At 36.1% G+C, this 16,560-nt stretch overlaps 1 protein-coding gene across 5 annotated transcripts in view; it reads right to left on the bottom strand.

Moving 5' to 3' along the window:
* HECTD1 (HECT domain E3 ubiquitin protein ligase 1) overlaps window positions 1-16,560 on the bottom strand; it is a 103,952-nt gene that overhangs the window by 21,750 nt on the left and 65,642 nt on the right. For 2 of the 5 annotated variants that reach the window (XM_047794463.1, XM_047794467.1), the window contains exons 20-27: window positions 14,474-14,608; window positions 13,786-13,925; window positions 12,603-12,926; window positions 10,861-11,027; window positions 10,592-10,768; window positions 6,798-7,634; window positions 5,896-6,117; window positions 585-718 (exon numbers count right to left, since the gene is read on the bottom strand). In XM_047794463.1, the coding sequence (XP_047650419.1) occupies window positions 585-718; window positions 5,896-6,117; window positions 6,798-7,634; window positions 10,592-10,768; window positions 10,861-11,027; window positions 12,603-12,926; window positions 13,786-13,925; window positions 14,474-14,608 (2,136 nt within the window). The remainder of the gene's footprint in view (window positions 1-584; window positions 719-5,895; window positions 6,118-6,797; window positions 7,635-10,591; window positions 10,769-10,860; window positions 11,028-12,602; window positions 12,927-13,785; window positions 13,926-14,473; window positions 14,609-16,560) is intronic. The other 3 variants (XM_047794464.1, XM_047794466.1, XM_047794468.1) reach the window with 3 other exon arrangements.

Raw genomic sequence — 16,560 nt, 5'->3', positions numbered from 1 at the left:
TAACTCTGATTAGTTAGGACAAATTATGTTTTTTATGCCTCTATCTCATAGGTCTGAGGAAGGACTGATGAGATAACGCATAGATACTGCTTGCAAAATATAATAGGTACCAAAAAATTCTAAGTATACCTATTGTGTAAGAACCACGAAAATCATATTTTTTAGGATTAGTGCAGTTTTTCACATTTGTAAACTTGTTAAAACATTAGCATGTGACATTGTAGTGTTTTTCAACTATAACCAATGTATTATTTTCTTTCAAAAAATATGATAAATGCTCAGATTAAAAGTGCTTTTCTTTCTTTTTCTTTGGGTGGGGGGTTGCACCCACAGCATATGGAAGTACCTGGGGCCAGGGATCAGACTCACTCCACCGCAGCAACCTGAGCCACAGTAGTGACAATGCTGGATCTTTAACCTGCTATGCTACCAGGGAACTCTCAAAAGTGTTTTTAATTAACCAAATTTTTCATACTTATATTTTCCTGCTTCAAAATTTAATCTAGACTTTGCTTTTCCTCTCTTCATTTCAATTATTATCCTATCATCCTATCTTAGTTAAGAGAATGGGAGACTCTCTCTACCATAACCTCCTCGTATTCTTGGTCCTCCTGATTGTCATCTTCATTTTCATCATCTTCCTCATCTGGCTCTGGCAAGTCCTCATCATCATCTAGCTCAGCTAACAGAGTACTGGCACGGCAGCTATCAAGGAAATCTAGAAAACAAAACCAACATTTTCCTCTTAACACAATTAACAAAGCATAACAGAGTAACTTTGTGTACTGTTTTTATAATACAAGGGTAAAATTCAAAAAGGACAGTATAAAGGCCACATTTAGTGACCCCATTCTTCTATTACTACCACACATATGGGATGAGTAACAACGGTAAATAGTCACAAGCATGACAAAAAACAATGTAAGATAAAGGATGGTCATAAACTAAATCTGTATATTCAAAATCACAATATAAAAGGCCAAACAATAAGGGGTATGTTAAAAAATAACAATTCTATCATTATTCTCTGTATAAGTCACAGGAAACATAACATGGTGGAAAGAGAACACTTTGGAATCATTTGCTCTGTCAACAAGTATCTGCCGAGTACCTTCTATGTGCCAAGAACTGTGTTAGGCATCAGTTATAAATAGTTGTAAACAAAGCAGACATTGTCTAAGCCCTCCTGCAGCTAATAGGGGAGAGGGACATTTAAAAAATAAACAAATAAATACATAAATATAAACTAAGAAAGATCTCATGAGGGAAAAAGAACAGAATTAAGTTGATCAGAGAAACTGAGTTTAGCTATGTGACCGGGTAAATTACTTAATGATAATGACTATTTAAAAATAATGCCTATTTCCTATGAAATAACATTAGCTATACCATCTTTCAAATTTTCCAAATTATCTAGCTCATAAAAAAGTTCAATAAACTTGAATCTTTTTTTTTTTTTTTTTTGGTCTTTTTGCCATTTCTTGGGCAGCTCCTGCGGCATATGGAGGTTCCCAGACTAGGGGTCTAATTGGAGCTGTAGCCACCAGCCTACACCAGAGCCACAGCAATGCAGGATCCGAGCCGCGTCTGCAACCTACACCACAGCTCACGGCAACGCTAGATCCTTAACCCACTGAGTAAGGCCAGGGATCGAACCCACAACCTCATGGTTCCTAGTTGGATTCGTTAACCGAGCCACGACGGGAACTCCATAAACTTGAATCCTTTTTGTTTCCCTCCTTAGATCTCTTCCCTTCACCCTTCTGTGAAGATTAGGTCAAATTTACATTGACCTACATAATAAAGATGCCAAGAAACTGTTTCCCACAGAAACTGAAAACAAAAAGAGGAATAATGGGACTATAACAGCAGAAGCTTTTACCGGGTCTGGAAGGAAAAAAAAAAATCTATGGATAAAAAGACAGTAGTATATACTCTACATTCCAAAAGAACATCCAAAAAACAATCTATAACTCTTTGGTAGTAACTTGGATTTGCAGATTTCTGAACCAAATAGAATTTCTTAATATGCAAATAGGGCTAAAAATTCAATACCTTTTACGGAAAAGCTGGTAGAAGGAAGAGGCCTGACACTATATTCAATTAGTTGCTAAGGTACACATTTTTTAACACTTTAATAATATTCTGAAATCAAAATGTGTCAAAAGCAATGGCAAGTCATAACCAAATTGGCAAGATTTTTTCATTAGTGACATAAAATAATCTTAAAACTAATGGCTTTTTTTTTTTTTTGGTCTTTTTGCCTTTTCTAGGGCCGCTCCCATGGCATATGGAGGTTCCCAGGCTAGGGGTCTAATCGGAGCTGTCACTGCAGGCCTACACCACAGCCACAGCAACGCAGGATCCCAGCCGTGTCTGCGACCTACACCACAGCTCACGGCAATGCTGGATCCTTAACCCACTGAACCCGCAACCTTATGGTTCCTAGTCGGATTCGTCAACATTGAGCCACGAAGGGAACTCCAATTAATGGCATCTTAAACTTGATGAAATACAGTTCCCACTGTGGCTCGGTGGTAACTCGACTAGTATCCATGAAGATGCAGGTTCAATGCCTGGCCTCACCCAGTGGGTTAAGTATCCGGTATTGCTGTGAGGTGTTCCAGATGTGGCTCAGATTCTACTTTGCTGTGGCTGTGGCATAGGCCAGCAGCTACAGCTCTGATTTGACCATTAGCCTGGAAACTTCCATATGTCACAGCTGCGGCCTTAAAAAGAAAAAAAAAAACTGATGAAATATATTACTCCTAACATAAAATGCCATCTGGCAATTTAGGTAGTGGTTCTCATGAACCTGATGTGGTAGTACACAAAATAAATCAATTCCACTTTTGGTTTATTTTTAAAAGAAAGAAGATACATCTATAAATTCCATTTCCTTTATGTTATAATTCACTGAAGTCAGGTTTGTTTACTTCTTCTTCCCTTTTTTATTAGAGAGTAAGAATATTTTAAAAAGCTCTTTATTTCAAAGATTTGACATTATAGAATCAAATCATGTCCCTCAAAACTTAACACAGCAAAAGTCTGCACATATGGAAATTATTTTATAAAGCAGATGTTATTCTGATCCTCCAAATAGCAACTCCCTCAAAGAGTCTTCTAGTTTCAGAAATGCTAAAAGGGAAATTTTAATCACCCAAGAATAATTTTAAAAAGGCAACTAGGAAACCTAATTCTTCAACAGTCTTTCCCACTAGCATACCCACAACATTACTCACATGATTTAGAACTAAAGCTGAAAGTTAACAAATTAACAGGGAGAAACAGAGGGCCTCCATGAGAAAAAAATAAAGTAGAAAACCTTATTCAGTGAATTTACAATACTTCGGTTTAACAATCATCATCATTTTGCTACATACATATTTAACAGATAAAGCAGAAATAGAAATGTAATGATTCTCCTAAAACCATAGGACATCAGATCCAATTCTGGCTTGGAATGTGGCTGAAGGCACATTTTCAGAAAAAAGAAAACACACTAAAACAATGTATACATAAAACAGTATCTAAAAATACATCTTTATATACATTTTCCTTTTTTTGTCTTTTGAGGGCCACACCTGTGGCATATGGAGGTTACCAGGCTAGGGGTCTAATTGGAGCTACAGCTGCCAGCCTACACCAGAGCCACAGCAATGCCAGATCCGAGCTGCATCTGCGACCTACAATACCACAGCTCACGGCAACCCTAGATCCTTAACCCACTGAGCAAGGCCAGGGATCGAACCTGCAATCTCATGGTTCCTAATCAGATTTGTTTCTGCTGCGTTATGACGGTAACCCCCATATACATTTTCTTAAATTTGAAATTAACGAAAGTAATTTTGAAAAAAGAGCAGGCAATGAGATCAAGGATGTGTGATAAAAGGTGTCCCAAAACAAAAATGATGAGAGTACAACCTTTTTTGTAGGAAATTCAACAATTACTCTTTTAGGTGTTTACCCTAAGGAAATACACAAAGATACAATTCAAGGATGCTCATTTATAGCAATGTCGATGGTAATGAAAATCTATAACTTAAATACTCAAAATGGAGAATTTATTAAATAATGATCATACAGTCAAACAGAGGAATATCTGGCAGTCACTTCACATTTTGCAGAAATTGATCGAACAATGTGCAAATATTTTCAAAATGTACTGAGTAAAAAAGAGCTGTCTGGAAAAGAAAAAATCTTTTACGTTTTTTTTAAAAAAAAAAAAGAGACAGAACATACACATCAAATGGTATGTACCAAATGACAACAATGATTATCACCGGGAGGTAGGGACTAGATGATTTTTATTTGCTTCTATATTTTCTTTCATAAAAAGTTTTACTTTCTAATAAGATAAAATAAGGTGATTAGAAACATATATTTTAACTGAATCAAACAGTTTTATCTCTGACTACATACCATGGAGGCCATAGTAATATAAATACAAAACCTTCTAAACAAAAATTAATTTTAAAAATTCAAATTTTATCCAAATAAAGAATAATTTCCAAAAGACGTTGATAATAATTGTAATATTGTAATTTATAATAAGGAAAATAAATTTGGTCTTCATCTCTGTTCTAGGCATTAAATTCCTAAAATTCTTGGAATTCCCTAAGTGACAGGAGCAATAGAAGTGCTTTCTGTTATTCATAACTAGATTTATTTTAATAGGGAGACTTTTAGAAAGCCCTAAAGATGCACCTAGTTGTTGTTAGTGGAATCGACCACAATTAAGAGGGTTGAAACTTTCATCCCATCCCTCAGACCTCTGGGGAGATGAAAAGCTGGAAATTGAGTCACCAATGGCTAATGATTTAATCAATGGTGTCTAAATCATAAAGCCTCCAAAAAACTGAAAGGATGGGGTTCAGAAAGCTTCTTGGTGAACACAAACATACCGACAGACCAGGAGGGGCCCTGAACTCCAGAGGAATAGGAGTTCTGTGCTTGGGACCCTTCCAGACTCCACCCTATGTATCTCTTCCATCTGGCTGTTCCTGAGTTATATCTTTTTTTTGGCTGTACCATGGCATATGGAAGTTCCCAGACCAGAGATCGAACTGGAGCCAGCAGCAACCCAAGCCGCAACCGTGACAATGCTGGATCCTTAACCTGCTGAGCCACAAGGGAACTCCTGGGTTACATCCTTTTTGCAATAAACGGGTAACCCAGTAAATAAAATGCTTTCCTGAGTTTTGCCACTTTAGCAAATTAATCCAACCCAAGGAGGGGCTTGTGGGAACTTCCAATTTATAGCCAGTCAGTCAGAAGCAGAGATGACAATCTGGACTTGTGATTAGTTTCTAAAGGGAAGAAGGTGAGGGGTGGGCAGTATTGTGGAACTGACACTTTGACTTGTAGGATCTGATACTATCTGCAGGTAGGTAGGTTAGGGTCAAATTGAGTTAAATTTTAAGATACCCAGTTGATGTGGGAAAACTTCACATACATTGAGTGGTCAGAGGTGTGAGAAATGAAGCACTCTACAAGGAGGGTATTGAAAGTATAGGAGACACAAAGGAGGAGTGCTTTTCCTCCTACATTACAATGTATAAGAATAACCACATTAAAAAGTTTATTAATCTATCACACTTCTATTCTTCTCTTATAAAGGTGTTAAATATGTGTTGGTATAGTTCTCCTAATAAAATATCATTAGTGACAAAAGGCAAAAAAAGGATGCCACACAAAAGTCCATAGATGTCTATTTACTAAAAGATAATTTCTTAATAGTCCTTTATATCCTTGCGAGTTTTTTCAACATACATGAATATGCCATATTTGAAAGAAGACAGTAATCCTTTTCTAATCAAACATGAAAAACCCAGCAGAAAAATGTAACAAAAGCATCACTGTACAAATATCTCAATATTTTAAAGTATAACTTACCATATAAGGAATATTCTGCTTCCTGACCTGTGTCACTCTCACTGGAGGTTGATGTGAGGCTGGTGGTTAAAGTATTACTTAATGACTGACCAACTGATAAAACTGTTGTTGCTGTAGCTACATTGCTGCTACTGGTAACACTGGACGTTGACATAGTCACTGTTGATGTAGTACCAGGTGTGGTCAAATTAGGGAAACTCTGAGCGCCCATAAGAGGAGAAGCTAAAAATAAAAATGAAGCAAATCAGTACAAATGGGTAAGACCGTATAAACCTTAGAAGGACTACGCTGCATATTTAGAAAAAAGAATGAGATCATGAAACACCAATTATCAAAAGGCTGAAAAGCAACAACTTTGGGAACCCAACTGAAATCCAACTAAAAATTCTTGTTTTTATAGCAGTATTTTTCAAAATGTTAAGCCTAGCTTTTTAAATATGTAAAACAGGCAATGAAATGATTCCCAATAATATTTTCCAAGGGAATCACTTTGACCCACTGGGAGCTAAAAGTAGAATAAAAAACTTTCAAAAGCGAAAATCAATTCAGAACCTAAGTTATACCAGTATTATGCTCTGATTTCAACTGACTATGATGATGTTTAAGAGTCATCTATTTCCTCTTGCAAGTACTTAACGATTTATCATAGAGGAGTGAAAAACAGAAACGTGTTACTATTTTAGTATTTAGGATAAGAAGTTCTTTATCACACCTGATCAGAATATCACAATTCTACAGAACTTAATGTCATATTCTCGAAGTGTTAAATTTGACATAGTTGTATATAAAATGGTTAATCATCTAGTTAAAGACTGCACCCAAAACCCACTGAATACGAAATCCTACTTTGCATCCCTCGGAGTGGAAAAAGCATTGGGTTCCATAAGGAAAAGCTCACTTACTTGCTGTGCTCATCACATTCCTCCCCAAAGTATTAGTGTTGTTATCACTGCTGCTTCGGCTTAGATTCATGTTGTTCGTGGCATTAGTCCGTGCTATGTTTGCCACTCTCCTTACAAAACTCTCCAAGCTAGATGTTTCTCTTGAGGACAGGTTAGGTACACTTGCACTAGAGCTCATAGGGGCCCCGGCAGCCAACAAAGAACTCACTGAGAGTCTGTTACTCGCTGAAGAGCTAAGGGGCCGTTGTGAAGTTGCTTCTTTATTAGTCAACTCAGATACTGAACTAACATCAGGAGAACTAACACTAACAATCCCCATGGATATTGCACTAGACTCCCCAGGAGTACGAACAGAACTATCAGTGCCTAACTTTCTTTCAGCATTTTCACTTCCCGTTTCCGCTGTTAAGGTGCTGGTACTTGCACTGGAAGATGACCCTACTTCTGTTTGAGGGACGTTTTCAGCAGATGAAAGAACAACAATTGGTTCATGGACATCAGCTCCTGAAACTATACTGTGTTCCATTACAATTTCTGATCTCCGTTCCGTTTTGGTCGAACCCAAGCTGATGTCGCTGCTACTGGCCACGCTACACACAGAACTGCTGCTTCCTTTTCTACTTGAGGAGCCTGCAGCAGCAGATGTCTTGTCTGGACAGTTGTTTTTCACCAAGCTGCTCCATGATTGCGTTGTGCCTGAAACAGTGGATGAAACAGGTTTGGGTGATGCCACTGTATCAGGGTCGTACCCTGGTGCAAGCTTGAGGTCAAATTTTCCTTCTGCGCCCATACGGTAAGAGTTTGAGCCACCAGCATCCCAGGTGACATCAATCCAGCCTGGAAAGGGACAGGAGTTTGTGAGACCCAGCAGAAAGCAGATAGGAGCGTGTCAGACAGTAGCTCCACAACATGGGATCAGTTTTTCATCAGTGCTGTACTTCTCTGAATTTTTCATCATTTAAGGATTGCCAACTAAAATTAAATCCTTCCTTTTATTTCTCTTATTTCTGAACTGTGTTCTGGTGATATTTAAAAACAATGTAAGGGTCATGTTTACATCTACCGGCATAGCTTTTACGGGGAAGAACTGATAAAAACCGTAAAAACACTGATAAAAATGGTAAAATATTGCAACTTCAGCAAGTAGAGACGAAATCTAAGCAAAAGGTTTTTTAGTTGCTAAATGTGATTACATGCTCAAATGTTCTTTACAGAAAAAAGTGCTGGCTTAACCATTAATTTCTAAGTTTGGGCTAAATCCTATAATAGACAAAATATTCATAATATCACTGTAGAAATTCTAGGTCACCAGCTCAAATAACACTAAGTTAGCATTTCGGTTGCGTTCTCAAAGTTAAGTGGTTACTTGGTTCTCTTATGATTAAGTTTAATAAGTATGAATAAGCAAGAAAATTATAATACCAAAAAATTTCAAGTATGCTAAGCTCTTTTATTACATAGAACCTATACAATGAAGATAGGAATGCGTAAAGAACTAATAAGCATAATGATTGATATTCAGTCTATGTTTACTTCTACTTGGAAAATAATACTTATTATTTTTAAATGAAAATTAACTTCCAAAAATAATAAATAGCTAATTAGAAAGAAAATCAATTTAAATTTTAGAATCTTATTTTAGTATTATAAGCTAACTACTTCAGGGAAAAAAGAACACATAAAAAATATATTTTTTAAAAGTATAAGTCTTTATAAAGTTTAAAAGTACTTTACCCATACACACACATACTCCCATGCGCACACATGTGTGCACAAACACATGCCAAGTTCATATATGTTTACGATGAGGCTCAGAGCAGTATAAATAATATTGAATTACCTGTAAGGAATATCTGCATACAAGTTGTCTGAGAGGAAACTGACTGCCCCAAATCTACATAATCTAGTTTAGATGAGATTTCAAATGCCTCAATTTATTCTGTATGCTGAAATAAGCTCTGAAGAACCAACATTTAACTATCTCTTCTGCAACATGGAAAAGTATGAGAAAAGGAAAAGTTCAAAACATTCCAATCTCAAATAAAAATTACATTTCATAGTATTAATTGGTCACAAAATATAGTGATAACTTATTTCATTGCACTTATCGAAATCTGTAACTGTATGTTTATCTGTTTTATCCAGAAAGTCTGGGCTCATACATTTTTGTTGACCACTGTATATCTGAAACCTAACAAAGTACCTTTACATAGGAGGCACTCATATTTGTGGAATAAATTAAAAAATTAATATTCCCACCAACATAAAGATTCTTTAGAAAGAGACGACATAATGTGAAAAATAATTTAAAATGTGGTCCATTCACATCATGCTTGAGAATGTGTTTAAAGTGATCACTAAGGGGAACTAGAAAGTGTGCATCTATAAGTGTATAGATACAAAACTCTGAACTTCAGTATAAAAAGATGTAATTAGCATAACTAGCCATTTTTAGAAATGGTTGGCTGAAGTATTTGAAAGCTAAGAACCCTCTATGACATAAAGGTTTTTAAGGTGCGACTTCTCTATATTTGTCAGAACAGCAAAAAGCCTTTCTTATATGCTAAATTCTAAAATTACGATGCCAATTTTTCTATGCAGTTGCTTTACCTGACTCCAGCCCAAGAAAAACAGACAGTGCTCACATATATGTAACTAGCTCACACACTTAAAAGTCAAAACAATTTAGGGGAAATTTTTGAGTTGAATGGAACTACTGTTATTCAAATACTGTTGGTTTTTATGAATTTTGGCAGCTACATACATGTTCACTCACTGTAAATAAACTTGCTATGAAGACAATGACCTACAATTAGGGTACACCTGTACAGAAATGTATTTAATAGTAAGGTAATTTAGGGAACAGAATCTTAACTGTAGTAAAACCAAAGAGTTTAAGTAAATAAATGCCTTTATCACACATATAAGATATCAAATATTAGTCAGTCTCCTAAGCACTGTCACTTTTATTATGTCTCTTTCACTATTTGGTGTAAATTGAGAATATGAACATTTTATTCTTCTTTTTTTTAATGCTAGGCAAAATTTGTAAGAATCCACTACTGATTAGGCAAAAAATCCACTAATAACAGCCATTTAAGTTATAAGAAAAAAACTAGCCATTATAGGTGCTTTTGGGAGGTAACAGCAATTAAGTAGATATAGACTTCCTTAAAATCTATACAATCAACAATCAAAAATGAATTTGATTTTAAACAATAATCCTTACAAAACACAAAAATTTAATATCCCAAAGAAAAGCTAGTAGGCTGAGAAATACTGTGAAATATCTTATAATCTATGAATAAATAAAAAGGCTATAATTTTTGTTCTATACTTTACTGAGAAACATTGAATTAATGCTTTTTTCCTCTATGTGACATATGATTGAACAAAAAAATTTTTTTCCTGATTCCTGTCAAGCTAACAAGATAAAGAAAAGCATAGGAAATTAAGATAATAAATGGAAACTTATAAATGACAAAAACAATAATAATAAACAATAATAAAGAACACAAAATAAGAAAATGTGTCTTTAGGGTATTCATATTAAACCAGCTTATTAAATACTTCAAAATATTAGCAATAAGTTTTGCGTCAAAACCTAAGAATTTAAAATTTTTCCTTATCTCTATGTAAATGATTTTCCCATTTTTAATATAAAATCAATAGATCAGTTCTTCTACATAGTCCTGGGACAATGATTCAATTTATAAATGACTGCAAAATAACAAAAGAAAAATATTTTACTTCAATATTTGATCTCTAGGTACAAATGCTAAGCACCTACTCACCATTGTGCAGCTCTCCTGTGATGGTACCTTCTCCCTGTGGGCTGCCATCCTGATCACGCCATTTCCAATCAAGGCCTCTGATTACACGAGCCCCTGGAACCATGTACTTCAATACCTGGGAGCGTACCAGACGTCTCTGTCTTCTAAGATTAGCCTCTGCTTCCTTAGCTGCTTTTCCTGTAGGTAGAAATTAGAGAACTATAAACAAAATCACCTTTTATAAATTGTTTTAGTAAGTTAGAAAAAACTACTGTCCTCTCTTTACCTACCTAGCTGATCTTCACATACTCCGTTGACAGTGCCATAAAGTTCAAATCCAGATAGTGAGAGATAGTGGGTTTGTCCACTAGCATTCTTCCCCATCTGTTTAATTCTCACATGTCGCCACCCTTGTTTCTCATCTTTTGGTGGATCAAGAGGCCAGGTGGCTGTTGACCTGTGAATGTATTAAGGAAATATTATGCAGTGTTCCAAAACACATGAAAAAGATATTTAAAGTCGCAACTATTTTTTATACATAAGAAAACTGTATGGAAAAATAAACCTTCATATTTAGTCAACAGTTTGTTACACAAAAATCAAGAAACCAAAGGAGAAAAACAGTAGTTGAGAAAATCAATTAAAAATGAAATGTTTAAATGGATACTATTTAAACCCATAACATTAAACAATCTGACAAATAAAATCTAAAGAAGACAAGAAATTTTATGTATAAATCTATGATGAGAAAGATTTTGAAAACCTTTTGCAAAGTTTTAAATGATTAAAATATTAACTTTAAGCTTGAAAATATTACCTTTTTTTTTTTTTGGCTTTTTGCCTTTTCTAGGGCCACTTCCGCGGCATATGGAGATTCCCAGGCTAGGGGTTGAATCGGAGCTGTAGCCACCGGCCTACACCAGAGCCACAGCAACGCAGGATCCGAGCCGCGTCTGCAACCTACACCACAGCTCACGACAACACCAGATCGTCAACCCACTGAGCGAGGCCTGGGATCGAAGCCGCAACCTCATGGTTCCTAGTCGGATTCGTTAACCACTGCGCCATGAAGGGAACTCCGAAAATATTACCTATTAATCCTAATGTTAAGAAGCTCCTACCATTCTACATCAAATACAGAAAATAATTTAACTCCACATTCTATATGCTCCTCAATATGTGCCACAATGCACAAACTTTATTAGAACTAAACCTTTTAGAAATTTTACATTGAAATTCTTTCTTTAAAAAACATATATGATCAATACATAAAATTTAAGAAAAGAGATTAATAAAAAAACAAAAAGTCTTAATTCTATAACCAGTAATAGACGCTGCTAACTTGCCAAACATTCACATATATTATGAATATACATAATTTAGTAAAAAGCTAATTCCTTTTTTTTTTTTGGCCACACCCACAGGATGTGGAAGTTCCCAGGTCAGGTATCAAACCCGCACCACAGCAGCAACCCAAGCTGCTACAGTGACAATGTCAGATCCTCAACCTGCTGCGCCACAGGGGAAATGGCTCTAATTCAAGTTTTTTTTCATCAATGTGCTATATATACACAGATATAACTATGTATCAACCTCTTTTAAATAAATGGGCTCAGTTTCTATTAGTGTTTAATCTATATTTTGATAAAGTATTTCAAAGTTTTTAAATTAGAGTATCAAGTGATATTTTTCTTTCCTTTTTTTTTTTGTTTTTTTAGAGCCACACCACGGCATATAGAGGTTTCTAGGGAAGGGGATGAATTGGAACTATAGCTGTTGGCCTATCCCACAACCACAGCAAAGCCACATCCAAGCCACGTCTGAATGCCAGATCCTTAACCCACAGAGAGGGGCCTCATGGATGCTAGTCAGATTCATTTCCGCTGAGCCATGACGGGAACTCCTCAAGTGGTATTTTTAGAAAGAAAATTCTGTTCACTATCTCACAAAAAACAGAACTCTTAAGAGGATGTAGTGATAAAAATAAAACTCTTTTCTGAGTTTTCCAATTTACAAAGACTCCTCAACTAACCCTGGTTCATTGAGACTGCAGTCATCAACATGGGTATATAAAGAAGTCCAGTTCTGTCCATCTTTGGATACCTGGAAAACCCAATTTCTCAGTGCAGACCTTCCATAACCACGAGCATGACGAAGTGTATATGCTGATGGTATCACCCAGAGACCCAGATCTATGGCAAACCAGGCATTCTTATCATCATTGCTATGACAATTTAAAGCTGAATTATCACGACTTAATATGTCTTCTAAGCGGCCATAAGGTAGATTTCTTCCTTCTGATGATGTTACTACTACAAGTCCATATGCAGCTGGATTTACCCATTCATATGCAGTTCTACACAAAACAAAGAAAATACTGTTAAGCAGTGTTAACAGTCTACACTACTTCATTTTTATTTATTTTATTTATTTTTATTTTTTTGTCTTTTTGTCTTTTCTAGGGCTGCACCCACGGCATGTGGAGGTTCCCAGGCTAGGGGTTGAATTGGAGCTGTAGCCATCACCTATGCCACAGCTACAGCAACACAGGGATCCGAGCCACATTTGTGACCTACACCACAGCTCACAGCAATGTCAGATCCTTAACCCACTGAGCGAGGCCAGGGGTCGAACCCACAACCTCATGGTTCCTAGTCGGATTCATTAACCACTGAGCCATGATGGGAACTCCTACATTATTTTTAAAAACCTGCATCGATTCATATTAGCTTTTTTCCAAATCAAATTATATTAATTTTTTAAAATTCTACATTTAACAATTTTTTTCTTCATAAAAAATAATTTAGATGGTCTTTTTTTTTTTTTGGTCTTTTTGGCTATTTCTTGGGCCGCTCCCACAGCATATGGAGGTTCCCAGGCTAGGGGTCGAATTGGAGCTGTAGCCACCGGCCTACACCAGAGCCACAGCAACGCGGGATCCAAGCCGCGCCTAACCTACACCACAGCTCACGGCAATGCTGGACCGTTAACCCACTAAGCAAGGGCAGGGACCAAACCCACAACCTCATGGTTCCTAGTCAGATTCGTTAACCACTGAGCCACGATGGGAACTCCCTAGATGGTCTTAAATTTAACCTAACAGCCAAAATTTCTAAGACTGCAGGATACTTGGAGTGATTAATAATTTTAATCTACTACCTAGAATTCTTTTTCCAGATGAATGTTTTCACTCAACATTAAACAGAATGACTTACTTGGCATTTGTCCCAATCCAGTAAACGATTCCATTTTCATCAAAATCATGCTGGTGCCGAAATATAAAATTTTGGCCTTCTCTTAATTTTCGAACAAAAACAAATGAAGATCGGTCGAAATCATACCACTGCTTTGCTACCTAACCAAAGAAAACATGGAGGACACCTTAAAAATATTTTGAAATGCACTGCCCACTTTGTTTCTGTCCTTTTAATGCGTATTATTTTAGAATCAGTACTCATTTAAGAGCACTTGAAAAAGAAAAAACTCTAGAAATTTCCACAAACACAGCACCCCACTATTTTAATGGAGTATTTCTTTATTCTTTCAATAGCTAGAATAAAACAAAGCCTTGATCATACTACACAAAAACATTTTTCTCTTATCAGTCTTATACATTATAATAGCTATATAACATTCAAGTTAGGGAAATAAATACCAACTCAATATTCCTTTATTGGTTGGCCTTAAGGGTTTTTTCCACTATTTTAGTATTATAAATAGCTATAATACACATTTTTATGAAGAAACCGTCTCTCGTGGATAAAGATTATTTTCTGATACAGAATTCCTAAGTCAAACTGTATTACTGTTAACACCGGATCCATACTTCCCAAATCACTTTCCTAAAGGGCTAAAACCACAGCAAAGAATACTTATTTCACCACGACCTTGCCAGAAGCTCACCATTTTTAAGAGATACTGTTCTAAAGATTCAACTGTAGCTAAGGGTTCCATCTTCAACATCCTGCCAGTTCTGTCTATCAATGCAGTTTCACCAGGTGCACGTTCCAACCGAAATCTTAATCTTCTTGTAAGTATCTACAAAGAGATAATCAAAATGCTTCAGAAAACACTTTGCTTCTTTCTTAGAATTTTAAAAGCAAGAAATGTTACATGAACACAACAATTGAGATTTTAAAAGTATAATAATAAAGAAAGGATCAATGTTTTGTATTAAATGTTTTTTTAAAGAGGTTTACTGAACGAGTGATATTTTCAAGAAAAAGTTAACTACTTAAACTTTCTAACCGCTTCATATATATACATGGTTTAAATAAAATTATTATAAAGCACTTAATGTAAATATTACATCTCTGATAACCTGCAAATTTTTAAGTTATGAAAAGCAGCTAATTAACTTAGGCTTTCAAAGCTAGACTATATTAAATAATCTATGGCTAATAAGTTTTAAAAAATAAGAGAAAGCGTTAACTTAAACATATTACTATATGTTTAAGGATCAACATAAACATACTACTATATATAAAATAGATAAGAACCACTGTAGAGCACAGAGAACTATACGCTATATTATAATAATCTATAAGAGAAAAGAATCTTTAAAAATACATATTTGTATAGTTGAGTCACTTTACTATACCCTTGAAACTATAACATTTTAAATCAACTATAATAAAAATAAATTTAAAAAGGGAAAGAAAAAGGAAAAAAGATAGCTTTCAATTCAATATGTTTTAGTAAGCAGAACAAGTATGCAATGAACAATTTTAGGTAGACTCATTTCTGAATGAATCATAACTAATTCCTAGAGACACATAATTAAATGTTTGTATGTACTTTGGGGTTGCATTTTAGAGTACAAACTAATGCATTTTAGACTATAACCCTGATGGCACATTTCTAGCCTTCCTGTCTTTGTGTACCTTGCACAGTCTCCTGAAATGAGATATGAAAAGATGTTGGTCTTCCTAGGACTGTATAAGTAGGGGAATTTCTAGTCTTTGAGATTTATTTATTTTTATTATTTTTTTTTTCCGGCAGCATATGGAGGTTCCCAGGCTAGGGGTCGAATCGGAGCTGTAGATGCCAGCCTATGCCAGAGCCACAGCAGCACAGGATCCGAGCCGCATGTGCAACCTACACCACAGCTCACAGCAATGCCGGATCCTTAACCGACTGAGCAAGGCCAGGGAACAAACCCACAACCTCATGGTTCCTAATCAGATTTGTTAACCGCTGTGCCACGACGGGAACGCCGAGATTTATTTTTTACCCCATTCACTTACCAAGGATAAAACCTTTAAAAGGATATACCAGAATTACCACTGTGGCACAATGGGGTTGGTGGTGTCTCTGCAGTGCCAAAGGGTTTAAAACCTGACCCAGCACTTCTGGGTTAAGGATCTGGCACTGCCACAGCTGCGGCACAGCTGCAATTGTGGCTCAGATCTGATTCCTGTCCTAGGAGCTCCATATGCCGCAGGGCAGCCAAAAAGGAAAAAAAGAAAAAACAAAAGATACACCAAAAAATCCCCTTATTCTTCTATTTTATTCTGTCTGAAGTAAAGGACAAAGTGTGCCTCTGCATCATGTTTAATATATATACCATGTCAGGTGAACTAAGTATACCGTAACTCCCTGAACCAGCTTCTACTCTGGGAGTCTAGTGGCTTTGGTAATACCACTAAATTCTTGGGGATACGGCAAGTTTTTTACCTTGAGTAGGCATTGTTTTTGCAAATATAGTTTCTTAGTCACTTATTAAAGGCTATATTTATTATTTAACTTTTTTAGGGCTGTACTTGTGGCATACAGAAGTTCCCAGGCTAGGGGTTGAATTACAGCTGCAAGTGAAGGCCTATACCACAGCCGCAGCAACACGGGATCTGAGGCGCATCTGCAACCTACACTATAGTTTGTGGCAATGCCAGATCCTTAACCTACAGAGCAAGGCCAGGAATCAAACCTGCATTCTCATGGATATTGTCAGGTTCTTTACAGGCTGGGCCACAATGGGAACTCCCTAAAGG

Source organism: Phacochoerus africanus, chromosome 9 (genome assembly GCF_016906955.1).
Source record: "Phacochoerus africanus isolate WHEZ1 chromosome 9, ROS_Pafr_v1, whole genome shotgun sequence".
Lineage (NCBI taxonomy): Eukaryota > Metazoa > Chordata > Mammalia > Artiodactyla > Suidae > Phacochoerus > Phacochoerus africanus.
The sequence above is the reverse complement of the archived record's forward strand: the minus strand, read 5'-3'. Positions and strand labels throughout refer to the sequence as shown.